Genomic DNA, 22,387 nt, shown 5'->3' with positions numbered 1-22,387 from the left:
ACCTTCTCGCTGGATCCACAGGCAAGTTACTTACCTTGTCCCTGGATCCAGCGATGCCACCCCGCTGTGTGAGCGAGCGGGTCCTCCTTGCTCGATTCACAGTCTCCCCGTGTGCCGCCGATCTCCGTTCCCTGCGACGTTACGACGCACGGGAGTGGAGAACGGCGCCAAATTCAAAAAAGTAAACAAACACAATACATACAGTATACTGAAATCTTATAGATTACAGTACTGTATGTAAAAAATACACACCCCCCTTGTCCCTAGTGGTCTGCCCAGTGCCCTACATGTTATTTTATATAATAAAAACTGTTCTTTCTGCCTGGAAACTGTAGATTGTCCAAAAGTGTCCCTTTATGTCAAAAATGGTTTTAGATCAGCTAGAAAACAGCGATAATAAATTATAATCACTTGCATAAATGTGCCATAGCGATTTGTGGGGAAAATCGTCAAAAAAACTAAAATAATGACAGCGTCAATTCTGCAACTGAGCAAATTTCAGTGATTTTGAGTTGATTACATTATTAAATAATTTTTATTATAAATATATTATTATTTGTTATAATTATTTATAATTATTTATTATATTATAATTTATAATTTTGTTTTTTAAAAAAATGTCATACCCGGGATGCCTACAAGATTCTTGTTTGGTCAGATTTAAGTGAGTTATTCCTAAAAATTACAGGACTTCAGTACAAATAACCAAATTTTCTTGCAAAATAATTGTACCGCTTTTGGTACGTAATTCCAGACAGAATCATACCGCCAGGGAGGTTAAGGAGGAAGTCGCCTAATATCTCCATTTCAGCCTATGTGAGCAGGCATTATCCTGCATAAGCTCTCATTGACTCTCTTTTTGAGTAAAGGAGTCAATGTGCTCTGGTAAGCAGATTACTTATCCAGTCACTTTGGGTGACAGTTTGGTGAAGGACCACTTCTCTATCAGTATATCCCTATGGAATATTCTATTTATCTACTTGTTCGCAAGCTGCAGCTTTGTGTGTCAATTCACACATAGAGCTGTGGATCAGCCCCATCCCCTCTCTTTCCAAAGAGCCTGGTATGGACTGGGGGGGACACCATGCTGTTTTTTTCTTTATTTTTTCAATAGCCGGGTGCCGGCATATATAACCTCATGTCATTTTAACTGCTTGCCGACCAGCTGCCGTATAACTGTTATGCGGAGGCAGGTCGGCTCTGCTGGGCGAGAGCACGTAGCTATACGTCATCTCGCCGAGCAGCCAATAGGTGCTCGCTTCTGACTCCTGCGCGCGTGCCCGGCGGGCGCAATCGCCGCCGGGCACCCACAATCGCTCGTTACAGAGCGAGAACCGGGAGTTGTGTGTGTAAAAACACAGCTCCCGGTCCTGTCAGGGGAGAAATGCCTGACCGACTGTTCATACAATGTATGAACAGCGATCAGTCATTTCCCCTAGTAAGTCCACCCCCCCTACAGTTAGAACACACCCAGGGAACATACTTAACCCCTTCCCCGCCCCTGTAATTTTTATAGTAATCAATGCATTTTTATAGCACTGATCGCTATAAAAATGCCAATGGTCCCAAAAATGTGTCAAAAGTGTCCGAAGTGTCCGCCATAATGTTTCAGTAATGAAAAAAAATCGCCGATCGCCGCCATTACTAGTAAAAAAAAAATATTAATAAAAATGCCATAAAACTACCCCCTATTTTGTAAACGCTATAACTTTTGCGCAAACCAATCAATAAACGCTTATTGCGATTTTTCTTTTACCAAAAATATGTAGAAAAATACGTATTGGCCTAAACTGAGAAAAAAATAGTTTTTTTATATATTTTTGGAGGATATTTATTATGGTAAAAAGTAAAAAATATTATTTTTTTTCAAAATTGTCGCTCTATTTTTGTTTATAGCGCAAAAACTAAAAACCGCAGAGGTGATCAAATACCACCAAAATAAAGCTCTATTTGTGGGAAAAAAAGGACGTCAATTTTGTTTGGGAGCCACGTCGCACGACCGCGCAATTGTCAGTTAAAGCGACACAGTGCCGAATCGCAAAAAGTGATCTGGTCTTTGACCAGCAATATGGTTCGGGGCTTAAGTGGTTAAATGGGATTTCACTTGTTTTTTTATTTATGCCATTTTTGCTGTTCTTAAAAAATAGATTGATAAATATATAAATATATATATATATATATATATATATATATATATATATATATATAGATAGATAGATAGATAGATAGATAGATAGATACATGTCCCCCAGGGCAGTACCCAGACCCCCATACCCCTTTTAATTACTTGCATATAAGGCTTCAAAATGGGCACTCTTGATTTTTCCTGTTCGGCTCCCAAAGACTTCAATGGGGTTCACCAATCGAGTTAGAAAATTTCCCCTGTTCGGGTGTTCTGCTGTGAACTGAACAGGGGGGTGTTCGACCCATCCCCATCCCTAATGATTATGGTATTTTTCTTACAAACAAAACCTACATTGGATTCAGATACTTTAAACGAAAGTGCTGATTCTTAAACAGCAGTATAAATCAATTTTTTCACTGTATTACTATTTATGTATCTGTTGTTTGGAGAAAGGCAATTAAATCTTTGGCATCGTTTTCCAGTAAATGTTTTACAATATTATTAACTGAAGACTGATCAAGTGCCCCAAACAGGGAATTGGTATTACTACACAAAATAGAATAGTAAAGCTTTCCAAACTTTGATGAAAAATAATGACTGTAACTTTTTAAAATGACAAGGGTATTTTGGCATTGTAATTTGGTAGGGAGCCAGTGCTTAAAAGTGCAATGAAAGCCCACATTTTCAGATTACACCATGTGTTGCTATTACAAAATATGTATAAGTAAATCTTTGTGGTACCATAACGGCAATTTTATTAACGAAATGTGGGCTTTAACACAGTGGTAGGCAACTTCAAAGAGGTGGAGATTTAACTGAACAACATGAGAGAAGTCAAAAATCACTCGGCACAGTGTTGCCCAGTGTCACCTCCTCACACCGATTTAAACCACTAATTGCCTTACTACTAGGGCTGAGCGAACCCGAACTGTAAAGTTAGGGTTCGGTACGGACTTTGGGTTTTTCCCGAACCCGGACCCGAACCCGAATAATTGAAAAAAGTTCGGGTCCGGGATCGGAGTTCGGGAAAAAAAAATGTGCCGGAGGTCCCCGCAAATTCAATAACCAGACCCTTTAGGTCTGGTGTGGATATTAAGGGGAACCCCGCCGTCAATTAAAAAAAAAATGACGTGCGGTTCCCGGTAAATATCCATAACCAGACTCTTCAGGTCTGGTATGGATATTCAGGGGAACCCCGCCGTCAATTTAAAACAAAAATGACGTGCGGTTCCCCCTAAATATCCATAACCAGACCCATTCTCCGAGCACGTTGACCTGGCCGGCCGCAGAAAAGAGGGGGGGACAGAGTGCGGCCCCCCCCCCCTCTCCTGAACCGCACCAGGCCACATGCACTCAACATGGGGAGGATGTCCCCATGTTGATGGGGACAAGGGTCTCATCCCCACAACCCTTGCCCGGTGGTTGTGGGGGTCTGCGGGCGGGAGGTTTATCAGAATCTGGAAGACCCCTTTAACAAAGGGGACCCCCAGATCCTGACCCCCCCCTGTGTGAAATGGTAATGGGGTACACTGTACCTCTACCATTTCACGAAGGAAGTGAAAAGTATTGTAAAAAAAACACACTGAATAAAGTCCTTTATTAAAAAAAACTCCAGCGCTGAAAAATCCACTCGTTCCCGGCTTCCAGCGTTGTCCTCATCCTGCGACGGTGATCTTCCGCGATGAGAAGATCCTGCGGCGTCCATGTCATCTTCGATCCATCACTCAGAAGATCCGTCCGGAGCGCAGCATCCCCGACCTCCTCATCGCCGGACACAGCCCAGCGGAATGACGCGCTGGGGCTGTGTGACATTACTTATATAGAGGAGGCAGGGGCACCCGTCACGTGACCCCGCCCCCTCTGACGTACCCTCTGCTACGTCACTGGCGAATCCCGGCTTCCCTCTTTTTGGGGTTCGGAGTTCGGGTTCGGGTTCCCGAACCCGAACTTTTTTTTTAAAGTTCGGGTTCGGACCCGAACCCGAACATCCAGGTGTCCGCTCAACTCTACTTACTACCATGATCTGAGTGAGCAGCTAAAATGTATACACATGCCGCAGCAGGAATTAAACCCTTTGTTGCTTTTGGTGGATGCTACTGCCAGTTGTGACCCATTCAAGTCAATAGTGCAACTCTGCAAGTGCCCCACAACTGCATGCTGCTGTGGGGTCCAAGGGGTTAAACCAGGTAGTGAGAAAGCAACACAACGCTGCCTGCTTTAAACCTCTTGTTTGCTGTATTGCACAAGGTTGCAGGACATTGCAGAGTGGCCTCATTCACTTGAATGGGTAACACTTGGCAGGTGCTACAACCACCAACCATGATAGGGCATACAGTATAACTTCTGCTGTGGCTGCAATATGTGTACACTCCTGGCCACTGCAGCTAAAGAGGGTGCAGTTGGGGCAGGGGTGGTAAAAACACCACTTAACTATGGGTTTTAACAACCCCCAAACTACAAATGTAAATGAACTCTTAGGCCTTGTACACACGACCGGATCTGTCCGCTGATACTTGTCCGCGGACCAGTTTCAGCAGACAAGTTTGGTCGTGTATACGGCCGACCGGACAGGTTTCCAGCGGACATTTGTCCAGCCGACCGTTTTCCAGCGGACAAAAATTTCTTATAATATGTATAGATCGATGGCGCAAAAACCAGGAGAGCACAGGCAATAATAAAAAAGTACATATATCATATGGTCCATGTCAATAACAAAAATTGAAACATAATAAATGAATAAATAAGTCAATGGATCAATAATCCAATATAAGTCCAATAGCACTATAGTGGCAGCAAAATCCGGAGGCAGAAGCAGACTCTGAAAGATATGTTTAAAAAAGAGAAAATGCGCCAACCTAAGTGCAGTAAGTAGGTATTTAATTCAAGCAATTTGCACAGTAAAAATGGCTACTCACAAAACCAGTATAAATACAGGCATGTAATGGAAGAGACGGCTGGTCCGATGTCACAACTAGTAGTCAGCATTGAAACAGGCTGGTCTCTTATCCTGGTCCCCCGGGTGATGGAAACGAAGGTCCAAGATGTTCGGGAGCCTTTGGGGAACCCCACAGAGAACAGGAGCCGTGGATGCTGTACCAGAAGCGGTGTGCGTTCCAGCGTGGAACGCAGCGTATCGCCGTATAACCGGAAGTGACGTCGGGGCTTCGGATGCTAAGAAACCTGTCCGCTGGAAACCTGTCCGTCGGACATGTTCGGTCGTCTGTATGCTAAGACTCATGTCCAATCGGCCGACATCCCTCGCATGCGTCGAAGTGATTCGACACATGCGTGGAAGCATTGACCTTCCAGGGTCGCGCACGTCGCCACGTCATCGTCGCGGCGACGGCACGGCCACGTCGCGACACGTCACCGCGTTTGTTTTTCGCTGGGATTTTGGTCTGATGGTGTGTACAGCCATCAGACCAAAATCCGGCAGCGGACATGTCCGATGAAAACGGTCCGCGGACCATTTTCATCGGACAGATCCGCTGGTGTGTACGGGGCCTTATTGTTCTGAGCCCCCTATAAGGCTACTTTCACTTTGCACTGCACTGTAGTGTATCTGAGAACTTCATGGGTTAGCTGTGCTTTTCCATAGACTTCTTTTATATCCTGCAGGTTTGGTGCACTTTCTGAAAGTGCACCTAAAAACCTGCATTCAGAAAGTACACGACACCCACAGGATATAATTGAGGTCTATGGCCAGGAAAGCTTCAGGTATACTGCACTGCAGTAAAAACAGCCCTATACTGTTATGCCCAGTGTATTGCTTCACACTGACCCGAAGACATCTTCTTTCCTTCTGCTGGTAACACTCCGGAGACCGTTAGCAGGAATACCAGATGCAGTAGATATCACTCTGCATGGGGCAGGAGCCAGCACTACAGAGGAGATATTGGACTACAGGTCCAACTTTACAAGTCATACCTCTGCATTGCACTCTGTTTGATGCTCTGGCATGGCGAGTCAGCAAGCCCAGACCACGATCTACCAGTCACCTGGCCGTGATCTTCTGGTTGCTGACCCCCGCTCTAGAGAATGTTTCCTAAAGGATATTTGAAATTCACCTTTCATACCATGTTACACTCATAACAGTAAGTGGAGATTTTCCAATAGCTGTCAATTTTTTTTTTAAACGTGGATCCTGCCGCGTAACTCGTAACTCATTTACAGTGCTCTGTGAATGGAAAACATCAAGTCCCGACAGCCTTAGTGGCTGTCGGCTTGTAGTTCTCAATTAACTACTATGGCACTGTGAGTGATGTGGTAGTTCATTGATTGTATCTGTCAGTGTGTATTGGCTTGCCTATATGAGGTACAAGCAAGCCAATACACTGACAGGTCTGCAGGAGTCCAGCATGGCTTTAGCGATCTGCTCATCGCTGGTGTAATGCTTTACAGACTCCGACAGCAAAAAATAATAAATGCAATTTTTTTACCTGCAATACAATGTGCATGTATTATATTTTGTAAAAAGGTAAACTTATCCTTTAAATTGAGAAATGTAAGCTATAATCTTTATCTTTTAGAAAAGGCCATGCTCGCTTCACTGAAAAGATTAGGGTTAACGGCACATCCCAAATGGTGATGAAAATTGTCAATGTTTTCCATATATGAAGAAAACCTCCACAGTTTTGTATTCCATTAGGTTTCACATCTTCTATTGTTAGGAAAATAGGACTGTGATCAGAGATGACAAACTCACAGATTTCAGTGGCCCTTACCAAAGGCAAAAAAGGCGATGTGCAAAAGAAATGATACATTCTTGACAGAGAGTCATGAAGAGATTAATAAAATGTAAACTCTCTGTCTGTGGGATGTGACAGCCTCCATACATCTGACAGATTTAAACATGAAGTTGTGTTAGTCAAAGGAGTAAAATCAAACCAAGCAGAATCAGGAACTTTGTTCCTAACAAATTGTGGTAAGGAGCTATCTTCCTCTGCATACATCACCATATTACCACTGTCTCCACACACCGTATGAAAGTCCTTAGGAATCTGCATCACCCAAGTAGAAAGTTCTCGGAAAAAAATATTTCACCAGGGTAATTACCATGGCATGTGAGGCCACTGTTAAATGTATTGTAATTTTGCAACCCGAGTGATCAGCATTATTCAAAATCAGTTTATATGGTACATTTTTCTGTAAAAGTATTGCAACTCTGATTTTGCTCCCCACTGTGGAGGAGCTTATCACTTCTCCCACCCATAATTGTTCATAGGCATTGTATATTGTCGCCAGACAGATGTGTCTCCTGGAGTAGAGCCACATCTGAACAACATAGACATCTTAAGTAGCGTAAAGCCTCATTCACACCATACATGCAGAAAACTGATAGAAACTGACGTGGAGATTTTACTTGCAGAGACACAAGCTTACATACTCGTTTCAATTAGTTTTATATATGTTGCAGATTCCTGTGCAGAAAAAAAAAATGCACATGATACTAGTTCTGTGATGTGAACAGGGCACATAGAGGACAATTGTTTTCTTTGTGCCCTTGCAGAATGCCTGCAAAAAACTCACGTCTCTGCACATGGTGTGAACAAGGCCTTAGAATTTAAAATTTTTAGAGGGGGACCTTAGCCCTTTGAAGTTCTAAGATATCATTTTCATGTAAGGATTTTAGAAATGGGAGATTTGCATTAAAATGAGTTTATCTTTTACAAATTAACCTAGGCAGCCGGTGATTGCTCTAAAATAGCCATTATACTCTTTAGGTAAATGTCTGAGCTGGGAAGAGTGTGTTTCATTGAGCATTGTAGAAAACAACATATACATAACATTAGTAATGATAACTACCACCATAAATTCTATACAGTAAACATCCAAAGACTTTTTCTGCATAGAACAATCTTCTAAATTAAACCCTAGCAACGTCTAAGCTCTTTAGTATTCATGCACCAGATATAGCTGTAGAGACCTGGACTTCAGCAAAAGGAGCATAGAAGTAGTTTGAAGAGGAGCTGGATGCAGTGGGGGCTAAAGAACTGAAGAGGGGTATGCAACAGGTATAGACAGTGAAACATCTAAACATAATAATTGCAAACAGGCAATAGCCTGTCAGCATCAGCTATTCTTCCCCCGGCTTATGTAGGAAAGAATTGCAGATATGTCCCTTTACAGGAAGTTGCAGTGATGAAAGAGGGTGCATGCATCAGTTGGCCTTGGGTTGTTCTACTTGACCAGTAGACATGTGCAAACTGAAATATTTTGTTTCTGAATTTTGTTTTTGTACGAAAAATGTATTTATTCAGTTACTCCCGAAATTCGTTTTCATCTATTTTGTTTTTAATAAAAACTTGCATTCGTCCAAAAATCCGAATTAATTAAGGTAGAATCTGTCATTGAAGGCTTATGGTGTATGTCGAATGTTCAAAGAAGATTCGACGGAGCAGCTAAACTGTTTGACACTGCAATCGTACATTTCCCGCTGAATGTTCCGCCTACAAGCTAGCTATAGTAGAATTCTAATGTTGTATGACTAGTAATAATTATATTTATTAATTATTATTACTAGTCAACCAACATTAGAATTTTTCTATAGCCTGTGGGCAGATGCATTTTGCGGCATCGTACACTTTAGCTGCTCCGTTGAATCTTCTTAGAACTTTCGACAGACACCATAAGCCTTCAATGACAGATTAGACGTTTGTATGTTTTTTGCTGCTTTGTCGAATCTTCGTCATTCATGTTGAATTGTCTACCCCAACAGTCAGCCAACTTTCACATTCGTTTCTCCAAGTGTAAACTTCTAGCTATTTTACTGCTCCTCCTCTTTGGTTACAATCAGCCAATAACATTTATCATTATCATTATTTTTTTTTTACTTCCCCCACCCAATTCCAGGAGCGATCTTTTCTCTCTATGTCAAATCTTTTAACTCTATAATGTCAAATCTTTTCTCTCTATAATGTCAAATCTTTTCTCTCTATAATGTTGAATCTTTTATCTCTATGTAGAATCTTTTCTCTTTATTTTTATCCAAAATTCTTTTATTACTTTTTTTCCAAGACAATACAATAAATATAACATAAACGCAACATACAGACTGACAACATATATGGTCTCAATAAATACCCCTTATACTAGAAAGAAAAAAAAAAGGAAAAAAAAATAGAATCTTTTCTCTTTATAATGTTGAATCTTTTCTCTCTATAATGTCAAATCGTTTCTCTCTATGTAGAATATTTTCTCTCTATAATGTCAAATCTTTTCTCTCTATGTAGAATAATCTCAGACTAATAGAGTTAAGGTTAGGCACATTCGACCACAGGTTCGATAGACACATACAGTATAGCTATTGTCCGTGTCATGTCGAATCTCCTATCTATATCGAACTGTTGTCGCAACGAAAATGAAAATAAAGCATTTGTTTATGTTGGATTTTTCACTTTTCGGATTCTGCACTTTCGTTATCGTTTGTTAAAACGATAACGAAAATACCTGAAATTCTGACGAAAATGCATTCGGACGAAAACAAATGCACATGTCTATTGACCAGCAGAGTGAAAGCATTTAGATAGTGTTTTAAGTCAGGTGAGTATAAAATATTGCACGTAAATATGTGTTTTCACAACATATTTAAAGATACCAAAACTGCTTTACTAAATCATCCTTATTGGGTGTTTTTGTGGAGCAAGATCCACAATCCAATGTATACAATTATATTAATTATACATACAAGCCAAAACATAAGTATTAAATATTTTATTACATGTGAATATGTGAGTATATATTAACCTCCTTATTTTAAATCATTTTAGGCCACTGATCCTGATGCTGGAGTCAATGGTCAAGTACGTTACAGTCTGGCAAACCTTAATAATATTTTCCGGATCACAACCAATGGAAGTATTTATACATCTGTAAAGTTGGATAGGGAAGTAAGAGACACTTATGAACTCACTGTGGAGGCAACAGACAGTGCACCTGCTGATCCTCGTCGGTCTACAATAACTCTTACTATCACAGTTACTGATATTGATGACAACAGCCCTGTTTTTACAAATACTTCTTATTCTGTGTCCGTACCTGAAAACATGTTGCCAGGGACAGTTTTTCTACAAGTAAAGGTAATTTTTTTGTGTGTTTTTTTTTTTTTTCTGTTTTTGGTTTTAATGGCACAACAAGGGCTTAGTAGTTGGCACGTTGACCTTGCAGGGCTGTGGTTGATTTTTTGGAACTTCTGGATGCACCAAAATGCACATATATTGATTCTGTATGACAAGTTTTAAAATAGCATTTAAATGTTGAACAACATATTTCCAATGTCCTACCAACTTAGTACATCTCCAGATGAGATTAATGAAATCTCATGAGGCTTGGCTACATCTAATACAACTAAAACTATACCAAAGGTCTACTCTATAAAGTGAATACAATTTTGGACGTTGAAAAACTCTGTTTCTCTCTGAGAGGCTAATATTGAGACAGTATTACCCTTAATATCATTGCCCAATTATCTTCTTAATTACAATGGAGAAGCACCTTTCGTATGAGTAGATAACACCTCTCATAGATATTAAAGATATTGTGGATGGGAAGAGAAAAAGTCAATGGCACGTCATCCCTTAAGGAGAACCAATTGAGGTATTTTGGATGGGATTTTTTTAGGTGCAAAGTCATCAATGAACGTATATGTTATGTACCATCTGGGAGAGCCTGATGAGTAGAGGGAGACCTCTCGTACCACCCCGGATCAAGGACCACTGAAGTTGCAACAGTGGCCACGAGAGCACGGTGAGGTAAAAGCACCTGCAAAGTCCTCCATGGGTACCGGTAGTGGCAGATGATGAGTATCAGGACCAGACTGGATTGCTGAGCAGCAGAAGGTTGCAGGAACAGTGGATGCCGGTATGCTGTGGATGCAGGACAGCAGATGCAGGTAAGTTGTAGATGCAAGACTGCAGTACTGGAGCTACACAGGCTGGAAGCAGAAGACTGTAGCAGAGTAAGATAGGCCAGGTCATACACGGAGGATCAGTCTTTCATAAACGGACCGATGGACCATTTTCATCGGACAAACCGATCGTGTGTGGTTTGTTTTCCATCGGTGAAAAAAAATAGAACATGTTTTAAAATTTTCCTATGGATAAAAAAACGATAGAAAAAAACATCGTCTGTGTGGAACTCCATCGGTCAGAAATCCATGCATGCTCAGAATCAAGTTGATGCATGCTTGGAAACATTAAACTTCATTTTCCTCAGTACGTCATAGTGTTTTACGTCACCACGTTGGACACGGTCAGATTTTTGACTAATGGTGTGTAGGCAAGACTGATGAAAGTCAGCTTCATCGGATATTCGACGAAAAAATCCATCGGATTAGATTCCATCAGATATCCAATTGTGTGTACAGGGCATAAGGCATCTAATGTCGATTCTAAAAAAAGAGGTTTGGCTCTGGTTGGGGATGTGCACGGTTGCTAATATTACTTTCTGTGAGTCAATGAGATCTTTAATAAAAAAAAAACTTCTTGGTTGCATTATTTCACCAACATGGTCCACGGCACTCTGTGATGTATTATAATGCATGCATACCCCTCTTGATTGTTTGTCTGGTGAGAAAGAATAAAAAGACAATGGTGTAATGCTTGTACCATGGGATGGGAGCTTTTTTATTGAAAAATGTGTCTCCTGTAGGAAGGAAACATCATTCTTACGTTTCTGAATATCTGTGAGAATGTTTGCATTTCATGCTTGCTATGCTTTAAATCACTCATCCCCTCAGAATTCAATTCAAATGTTTTATAATGAGCCTGATTTGTCAGTTGCACGGGGAAATAAAACTTTCAAATTGGGTTGTAACAGTATCTACATTATATGCTGTCTTCTTCAAGTGCACAAGGGCAAACCACTGCAACCTGGCTGCAACCTCCTTTCCCTTCTTATTAATGGTTTTCTCACTATTTAGTGTCCCCCCACTATCTTGTGGCATGTCTAACGCAATAGTGCAGTTTAACATATAACTTAGGCATCACTTAGGATTCAGAGAACTGGAGTCCTGACTGGTTTTACATACATAACTCTCAGTGGTCTCTTACTCTATGACATACAGTAGCAAGCAAAAGTAGTTTACCAGATGTGCTGAATATGCTTCCACTTGCTCAGTCCAGGGGAGATCCAATGGGAGGTACAAAATCCAAAAGCCATCTTTTTGGACCTGATGTATCACCCAACGTGGTACAAGAGACATTGGGTAAAGTCTAAAAAGGAATGACAATATACTCACAAAAATACACAATAAAGTGCATGTATTAATTCCCATAAAGCCACTGGAAATGCGTCCATCCAGCATTGTGGTGACAATAATTCGATTTTTGCATGGAGTTGGTGCAGGAGCTTGGATGGATCACATCACTGCTGGTTGCTTTACTATTCAGGACACACCCTAATAGGCTAAATGTTTAATCCAGATGTAGAGATCCCTGGACAGGTTGAGATTTACTTGAACAACAAGAACATAACCTAATAAGACCCCTTTAAATGGTAATTTGAAGAGGTACTGTCACGTCAACACATATTCATTCAGAGTAATAAGAGCTTGAGGTGATCGTATTAGTGTACTTGCAATAAGAACAACTGAGTACTGTCCACAAGTCTTATTTTATTAACTATCCAAGTTTGATTATCATTGCTGTGTGCGTTTTATTTATTTTTTCTCAATTTGTTTTTCCTCAAAGCTTGTCTTACTTAACATTCTGCTAAAAGGTTGTCCTAAATTTTTAAATATTAGTGCAAATAGAAAAAGCCTCAATGACAGAACTGAATTGTTCAGAGTAATAAGAAGAATACAATTGTTCAGTGATCTCATTGTCTATCGTTAGGCTGCTCACATCAACCAAGGATCCCTCCAATGGCATGAAATGAATAATTCTCCACTGGATAGAATGGTGCATGCTTGGACTTGATGGGCCACTGATCTCGGATGCATTTCCCCCCTGTGGGGACTTCCTCAGAGGGGGTGTGACCCTGCTCAAGCATGCACCATTATATCCGATGGAGGACGATCAGGACACGTCATTAGGAACCTGTGTGGATTTCTTCAGTAGGTGATTTGGAGCAGAATGCATATTACCAATTCTGGAGCCAGTAGAACTTTTTTTACAGTCCTGGACGATTTTATGAGTTTTCCCTGAACTTACTTTGTGAAGGTGTGGATAAAGTTTTTGCTGCACTACATTTGCCTTATTCTATTGTATCTAAGTGAGAATACATGACCTGTTACTGCCAGTGTACTGTATGTAACATCTGATTATAACTTGTATATACTCTGACATGTTTATATATGCACAATTATAGCCCAGCCTTATCCGGGAGAGAGACACTCCTACCTCAATGCTGTTTGATGAATGCTATATTGACATTGATCTTGCTGATTGGCAAAAATATACCCCCCCAACCTTTTTACTACAGAATATGGATTCAGGTTGCTAACAAAGGTGCAAATCTATTTTCTTGTACAACTCCTGGATATTTATTGTCTCTCTTGAACCCAGTTGTCACCTGGCTCATTGTGAGGACTGAAACCAATGTGTTACATTTGATTATTGTTAACTAGATTACAACAAGATTTAAATCCATATTTTGTTATATGGGCATGTTTGATAGGGAATAATAGTTTTGAATGATTTCAAGTGTGCTCATGGGTGCCCGCAGAACTTTTTTTCAGGGGGGGGCATCATTTTAACCACTTAAGACCTGGACCATTATGCACGTAAAGGACCTGGCCCCTTTTTGCGATTCTGCACTGCAGATACATTACATCCTCATACACACAGATTACACCCAGATACATTACACCCCCATACACACACAATCATTAGTATGGAGAACTCCCCACCAATCAATTTCTATATTGCAAGCTTCAGATAACATTAGAGAGAATTTAATGGATTACTAACCCCAGAAAAGGTGGATGGAAGGCTGCAACAACTGCTGCACATGCCAAGCAGCTCAGATGAGGCTGGGGCCCCATGCGGTGGGTGTTCTCTGGGCCCCTATCTTGAAGAGAATGCTGGGCCTTTAACACATCTCTAGGCAGTCAAGGATGAGGAGAGGAGATAAATCATTGGTGAGCTGGTCAGGCTGAGCATTAGCAGATGTTGTCTGCGGCATGTGAAAGGTAACAGGCAGCTGTGGGAGAGCTTTGTATTTTCAGCTACTGGTCATGCTGCCTCCCCCAGCTAGGGGGCCACAAACACCATTACTCCTAACACATACTTCATGTTGTGTATGTGACTCTCGGCCCTGGGACATGCAGCACGGCGCCCCTGATTGATATGCACACTTGCCTATAGGTAGCACCAACCTTGACAGGGGGGGCACTTGGCCCCTCTTGCCCCTACCTGCGGACGCCATGAGTATGCTGTTTATATTTTGGTGTTTTTGATACAAGGGTATTTGTTAGAATGTCTCAATTAATTACAAATAAGATACAGCTGTTGGGTTTTATTGTCAAAGCTTAACCGGTGCCCGACCGACTCATGCAGATATACTGTGGCAGAATGGCTCTATGGGTCTCCTGGGCTTTGCCCCCTTAGACCCATACTCTAAGACTGATGTGTCTGATTATCAAATATGACATAGTGGTTGGTCATAAATGGTGAACATCTGGATTGTTCAGGGAATGACATATGCCACTTTATTTATTTATTTATTTTGTTTCAATATTCACAGAATACATAAAAGTAAACATACAGTTATACAGTAAAATGCATGTGACTGATAATATTGCAAACTACAGTAGGTATCAATAAAAATGTAGAAAACCGTAACAGTAGTAGGTTAAAGCTTTACATAGGCATATTCCTGCAAATCCCCGGTACCTTGGGAGCATGTTGGGAAAACATATTGAGAAAGTAGAGGACTCCACTAAAAGTGTGTCGAGGGACTGGGTACGCCACCCAAGCACCCAAACACCCCCGTCAGGATTAATCTGTGAGAGGGTAAGGAACACCCAGTCAAGCCTCTTGCTGTTGTCTTACCGGTTTTCCGGTTGAAGCAAGTGAGTCCACAAAGACTCTAGCCCCTCCAACATATAAAGGCATCATCTCGGGGATGAGGTACTGAAGATATGCTCCTTTTCTAAGCTAGGCTTAAAGGTGCATGTGTCATTCAAACCAGTCTGTAAGAACCACTCAAAACCTTTGAGTTTTATTACGGGGGGTGGGGATGTGTGTCTCTGTGGACAGTTGTCGGGGCAGTTGTCTGGTGCCGGATGTCTGCCCCCAGGAAAAAGCTATGGTATGGTGGTGGATAAGGAGCGGTATTCCGCAGATTCCTTAAAGTGGATCCAGCAGGCCCATATCTTATGGAATTTTGTCGGGGAGTCTCTTTCTTGTTGTATTTGGTCTTCCATTTCAGCAATTCTCCCAACCCTTTGTAGCCATTCAGAGATGCAGGGGGGAGGGGGGTGAACTATCCCTCCAATGTATGGGTATACAGAGTTTAGAGGCATTAATGAGATGTAGCGTAAGAGACTGTTTGTAGGCCGATTAGGGCAAAGACGTGTGGTGGAGCAAATATTGGGCTGGTGTGAAATCTGGTGTGTAGGTCGTTATGTGGGAAATAAGGCGGTGTACTTCCTTTCAAAAGGGCTGTATCTGGGGGCAGTTCCACCATATGTGGAGGAGAGTTCCTTGGGCTGCTTTGCAATGCCAACATAGAGGGGGTATACTGGGGTGAAACTTATGAATTCTATCTGGGGTCCTATACCACCTGGAGTATATTTTAAAGCCATTCTCTTGCGTCAAGACATTCAAGGAGCCCTTGTGGATATGAGTAAATATTTGTTCCCGGTCTTCACGAGAAAGATTTATATCAAGTTCCCTTTCCCATTTTTGGCTAATTGCGTCATCTTTGGGATTAATATCTGCGAGACATATGCCACTTTATGATAACTTACTGTATATTATTTATGCAAGTAGAGGTACAGTAATATGGACTAAGTGACCAGACTTTTTACCTCACCCAGACAACTTAAAACGGGGGTTCACCCAAAAATAAATTTTTAACATTACATTCAGCCGAGTTTTCCTAATGACAATCGGCTGTGTTTTTTTTTCTCCGTACATACCGTATTTCACCGCCGCTTCCAGGTATGTCTTCTGCGGGACTGGGCATTCCAATCTGATTGACAGGCTTCCGACCGTCGCATACAGCGCATCACGAGTTGCCGAAAGAAGCCAAACGTCGGTGAGGCTCTATACGGCGCCTGCGCATCGACGTTCGGCTTCTTTCGGCAACTCGTGACGCGTAGTATGCGACGGTCGGAAGCCTGTCAATGAGATAGGAACGCCCAGTCCCGCAGAAGACATACCCGGAAGCGGCGGTGAAAATACGGTATGTACAAAAAAAAAAACAGCCGATTGTCATTAGGACAACTCGGCTGAATGTAATGTTAAAAATGTATTTTTTGGGTGAACCTCCACTTTAAAAATGTATGTTATTTATACAAAAGAGTCTATTTTGCCTAAGATATCATGTTGCTATTAGCAGAATTGTCTTAAAATGTCTATATATAAACAATAAAAGCACATTGGGGCTAACCACCATTTAGCAATAATGTAGCCTTAAATAACACCACTTTGAGAAACCTTTATTTCTTCAGATGTTTGCAGTGACAACGTTAATACAACAGTTAAAGATCGATTCTAATCAAGTTGAGAGATTGCAAAAGGCAAGCTTACTGTGAATGTGACAGAAATTTCAGATAAATATCTGCTGAACTGTTTATATTTTCTACTGATCAATGCATTAAAATGACCCATAACAAAGAGAAAAACAAATGTAAACCTTCAAACCTATTTTAGAGACTTCTCGGAAACTCAATACATATATTTTCTATGGTTCAATTATTCTTGCCCTTCAACCTGCTTTATTCACCAGCTTTGTCTGCTTTGATTTTAATATTGATCTGTTTATTGTGTTTCAGGCAAAGGATGCTGATCTTGGTGCTAATATTACATATCGGATAAGATCGCAGGAAGTTTTGCAGCTGTTTACAATGAACTCATCATCAGGAGAGCTATCTCTTTTAAAACCTCTCGACTTTGAATCATTTACAGGAAAGGAGGCAGTATATGTCTTTCTTGTGGAGGCTTTTGATGCTGCAGGAAGCATGCCCCCTGGAATTGCTACTGTAACAGTTAGAGTAAAGGTATATATATATATATTTTTTTATATATAAATAGATATATAGATAAATAGATGCCATAAATGACATTGGTTGTCTTAACTCAAGACCACAAAAACAGAAGCCGTTGAGCTCGATCTCATAATTATATATTAAGTCACATATGGTTTCTAATAGATGCCCCTCCTTCTCTTTTCTTCATCCAAATAACATGAAGTTATTTGGAAATTAGTGTCTGGAATCCAAAGAATGTGCGCCTAATTGGCCTCAAAGTTCCACTTATAGCAACATATGGTCTTGGGAAAGACCCTCCAATTGTGCATCATTATAACATAAAGGGCATGAGCTGCACATGCCCATTATGTAATACTGATGTTCAAAGGAACAATCTTCTAAACAAGCACATGTTACTATAGTACCTGTATATGCCTATGATGTAAAAATTACATATGGTGCCCCACCACCGCTACCATCACACATTACTTTGGTAAAACATAGTGATTGGATAGACTCTTTCACCACACCTCATTATTGAATCATAAGCATGCAAGGCTCTGCTTCTTCACCACAATTGCCCAGTATGTTAAAATGACGTGCCATGGGAGAGTCTTTTGCACTGCTGCAACTCCCCTGAATTATCCTTTGGCTCCATTTGAACTACATTTGTCATAAACATACACTTTATTTTAATGTTTTAATATATTTTGCAATTGTAGCGTACCACACTAAAGTGAAATCACTATAATTACCCATTGCCAAAGTAACTAGGATGACATCACATACAAAATTGTACCTTTTAGACATTTCAACGTTTTGTTTTTTCCAGACATCCACAAACATATAGGCCCAGATTCTCAAAGGAGATACGACGGCGTATCTCCAGATACGCCGCCGTATCTCTGAGTCTGAGCGGTTCTTAGAATCAGTTACGCATAGATTTCTATTAGATCCAACCGGCGTGAGTCTCTTACGCCGTCGGATCTTAACTGCATATTTATGCTGCCCGCTAGGGGCGTGTACGCTGATTTACGCCTACAAATATGTAAATCAGCTAGATACGCGAATTCACGAACGTACGCCCGGTCGACGCAGTACAGATACACCGTTTACGTTAGACTTTTCCCGACGTAAAGTTACCCCTGCTATATGGTGGCGTACATGCGGCGTACCAATGTTAAGTATGGACGTCGTTCCCGCGTCAAATTTTGAAAAATTTACATTGTTTGCGTAAGTCGTCCGTGAATGGGGCTGGACGTCATTTACGTTCACGTCGAAACCAATACGTCCTTGCGGCGTACTTTGGAGCAATGCACACTGGGATATTTCACGGACGGCGTATGCGCCGTTCGTGAAAAACGTCAATCACGTCGGGTCACAAGTTATTTACATAAAACACGCCCCATTGTTCCACATTTGAATTCCTATTTACGCTACGCCGCCGCAACTTACAGAGCAAGTGCTTTGAGAATACTGCACTTGCCCGTCTAAGTTGTGGAGGCGTAGTGTAAATAGGATACGCTACGCCGGAACAAAGATATGCTCTTCTACGAGAATCTGGCCCACAGTTTGGTTGATAAGTGGTATTACCACTTATGTTCTCTTACCTCATACAATCTTTTTTCTATTACCTTTGCTGATGGAATATATTTAAATTGACTAGATTTCATGGAATAACTGTAGATATAACTGTTTATAAAGTAATCTTAAAACTATTTTTACTAAGCATAGACAATGCTTTGCTTTTCATGTATACAAAAAAAAAAAAATATTCATCAAACAGATACAATACTACTGTTCACTATTGGCATGCTGTTTTAAATTATCATATATCTGCATCTAAATAGCAATGGCTCAATTGCATTACTTTGATTAATAATTGACCATAAAAGCAAAGTTTGCATTTTTGGGATGCCTTTTCGAAAATCCAAAGAGAATGCATCAAAACAGCAGTTGGCACTATTTTATACTATACATACTGTATACGTATATTCAAGGTGTATACAAAACTGAAAGCAAAAATGTTATATATTGCAGCTCACCAAGTGACTGCATTTGTTTTTTTTGTTTTTTAGGCTTTGTCACTTTTTTTTTTACCTGGTAATTCTATGTATAACATAATTTCTGTCCCTATGTGGTTACGGTTCCACTTCAACTTCCACTGTATCAATGGAGAGAACAATAATAGCTACCCAGGTTGGACCAAGTCTGCTTTTGGTCTTTATTGCATGTGGGATGGTAGGATTAGTATTTTGGAATGCTAAGATTATGTTTGCCTCCAGTTATTTTCACTTATCTAACAGGGAGTGACAAATCCACTTAATTTCCTGCAAGCTTAATAGGTACTTCCAGTACTTGCTAAAAATGCTTTTAGTCTGAATATTATGGGCCAGATTCAGGTAGGACTTACGCCAACGTATCTTCTTATACGCCGCGTAAGTCCACAAATGTGCCGTCCTATCTATGTGCCGTATTCTTGAAACCAGATACGCCTGAATTCTGGCTCCATCCGACCGACGTAAGTCTCCTACGCCGTCGTATCTTGGGTGCATATTTACGCTGGCTGCTAGGGGCACTTCCATTGATTTATGCATCGAATATCTAAATGACCTAGATACGCCGATTTACAAATGTACTTGTGCCCGTCACAGTAAGCTACGTCGTTTACGTAAGGCGTACGTCCGGCGTAAAGTTATCCCACCTAAAGCAGGGGTAAGTCATGTTAGGGTATGGACGTCGGAACAGCCGTCGTATTTTACGTTGTTTACGTAAGTCGTATGTGAATGGGGCTGGGCGTAGGTTACGTTCACGTCGTACGAATTGAGCCGTCATATCTTAGGGAGTATATGCAACGTGATTCTGAGCATGCGCGCGCATGCGCCGTTCGTTCGGCCATTCATTTACATGGGGTCACGGTTAATTTTAATACAACACGCCCACTACCTTCCTAATTTGAATTAGGCGGGCTTACGTCGGCCCATTTACGCTATGCCGCCGTAACTTAGGGAGCAAGTGCTTTGTGAATACTGGTCTTGCCTCTCTATGTTACGTCGGCGTAGCGCATATGAGATGCGCTACGCCCGCTCAAACATACGCCGCTGTCTGTGAATCTGGCCCTATATTATTTGTTCATTGTTCAAGTTAAGTATTAAGAATTCTACTGTTTTTTTCTTTAAATATATAATGTGTGTATACAGTACCTGCTGCCGATATTGTGTCAATCTCGCCTCTGCTAGCGGCGAGATTGACACTCGCAATTCCCGTCGCCGGGAGCGAGCGACAAGCTATGCCGCTTCTCCCGCTCGCCGCCCCCAATGGATTCCTATGGATGCGCGGCATATCGTGGGGGCGCGAGAAGCACAGCCTCGTATCGCCGGTTTCCAGCACAATCACATCGCGCTGGAAACACAAAATCGGCGACACCCACTGTATAATATGTGTGTGTGTGTACAATATATTACAAAACTTATTGGTATGCCTGCCTTTATGCACATGAACTTTAATAGCATTCTAGCCTTAGTCTGTAGTGTTCAATATTGAGTTGGCCCACTCTTTGCAGCTATAACAGCTTTAACTCTTCTGGAAAGGCTGTCCACAAGGTTTAGGAGTGTGTCTATGGCAATGTTTGACCATTCTTCCAGAAGCGCCTTTATGCAGGCCAGTCAAGTTCCTCCACTCTAGACTCGCTCATCCATGTCTTTATGGACCCTGCTTTGTGCACCAGTCTAAATCAATTGGTGGAGGGGGGATTTTAGTGTGGGTTTATTTTTCAGGATTTGGGCTTGACCCATTCGTTTTAGTGAAGGAAGCTCTTAAAATGGTTGTAAATCCTATTATAAAAAAACTTTAAGACAAAGGCATAATGAGCTAGTATGCATCGCATACTAGCTCATTATTTAATACTTACCTTAGAGTGAAGCTCTCTCAGCGGGGCCTAAACACTGCTGAGACAGCTGACATTTTCCCTGGAGTTTCTTCTGGGTTTGTGGGCTCCGGTGCTGTGATTGGCCAGAGTCATGGGTGGCTGTTTGTTTAGAGAGCATGCCCTGATGATGTTGGCGTATATAGTACGGTGCAAGTTTAGGAGATATTTACAGTACTTTCAGGTAAGCCTTATTATAGTCTTTCCTCTAGGTACAATTAAAAAGGAAGACTTTACTTCCCATTTAAGGCGTCAGTATCCGACAATTTCATGCTCCCATCTTTGTGGGAACAGTTTGGAGATGGCCCCTTTCTATTCCAACATGACTGTGCACCATTGTACAAAGAAAGGACCGTAAAGACATGGATGAGCGAGTTTGGGGTGGAGGAACTTGACTGGCTTGCACAGAGTCCTGACCTCAATGCTGGAATTAACATAAGGCAAATAGTAGGTTCAAGTGAAACCGTCAATAGAATAATGTTTTATTGTCTGTAAAACAGTAAAAAAAAAATGGTGTCCTTATTAGACAGTGTTCACACCACTTTCTGTCCATGTGGTACAACTGGAAATAGGGAATTCACTTTAACAGACTTACAGCCAAAGCACTTGGGTTTATTTACTAAAGCAGTAAGGCATGTTCACATTGCAAGGTAAAGTTTCATCCAGTTTAATGAAATATGTGAAACTAAAAGAGAATTCCTAATCACCAGCACAGTGCTCTGCTGACTTTAATCATCTAATCACATGGGATCACTTATTGTGTGTTTTTTGAATAGTGAATTTTCACTTAGCTTCACCTTATTCACTAAGCTAAGTGAAAACACACTTTGTAAAGTCAACATTCTTTACTCCTTTAGTAGATTACCCTGAAATTGTGAAAGGTTCTAACCCTGGTTCTAACACTGGTTTTGTTTGGGCATTGATGAGATTCCCCTCACTTTTTTCACAGTGGCACAAAAGAAAAATAAGTGAAGTTAGATGGCTTTTCTTGTGTATTTTTGTGTGTTTTCTAGCATACACAATAATCCTGCCAGTGTCAGTAATTATGTTGATACTGATAGAAGTTATATGTCAGCGGTAAGATCTGAGCTACATGAACCACTAAGTGACCATTAGTAGTGAGATCCTTACTGCCCAGGCGTTTTTTTTTTTTTATTAGTGGCCAACTATGCTGAAAACCTAATTATTGATCTTCCCTATT

At 41.1% G+C, this 22,387-nt stretch overlaps 1 protein-coding gene across 6 annotated transcripts in view; it reads left to right on the top strand.

Moving 5' to 3' along the window:
- PCDH15 (protocadherin related 15) overlaps positions 1-22,387 on the top strand; it is a 1,266,541-nt gene that overhangs the window by 867,783 nt on the left and 376,371 nt on the right. For all 6 annotated transcript variants that reach the window (XM_040362073.1, XM_040362072.1, XM_040362074.1 and 3 more), the window contains 2 exons: positions 9,895-10,203; positions 17,067-17,291. In XM_040362073.1, coding sequence (XP_040218007.1) covers positions 9,895-10,203; positions 17,067-17,291 — 534 coding nt within the window. The remainder of the gene's footprint in view (positions 1-9,894; positions 10,204-17,066; positions 17,292-22,387) is intronic.

Source organism: Rana temporaria, chromosome 8 (assembly GCF_905171775.1).
Source record: "Rana temporaria chromosome 8, aRanTem1.1, whole genome shotgun sequence".
NCBI lineage: Eukaryota > Metazoa > Chordata > Amphibia > Anura > Ranidae > Rana > Rana temporaria.
Note: the sequence above shows the minus strand (reverse complement) of the source record. Positions and strands in the feature narration are given on the sequence as shown.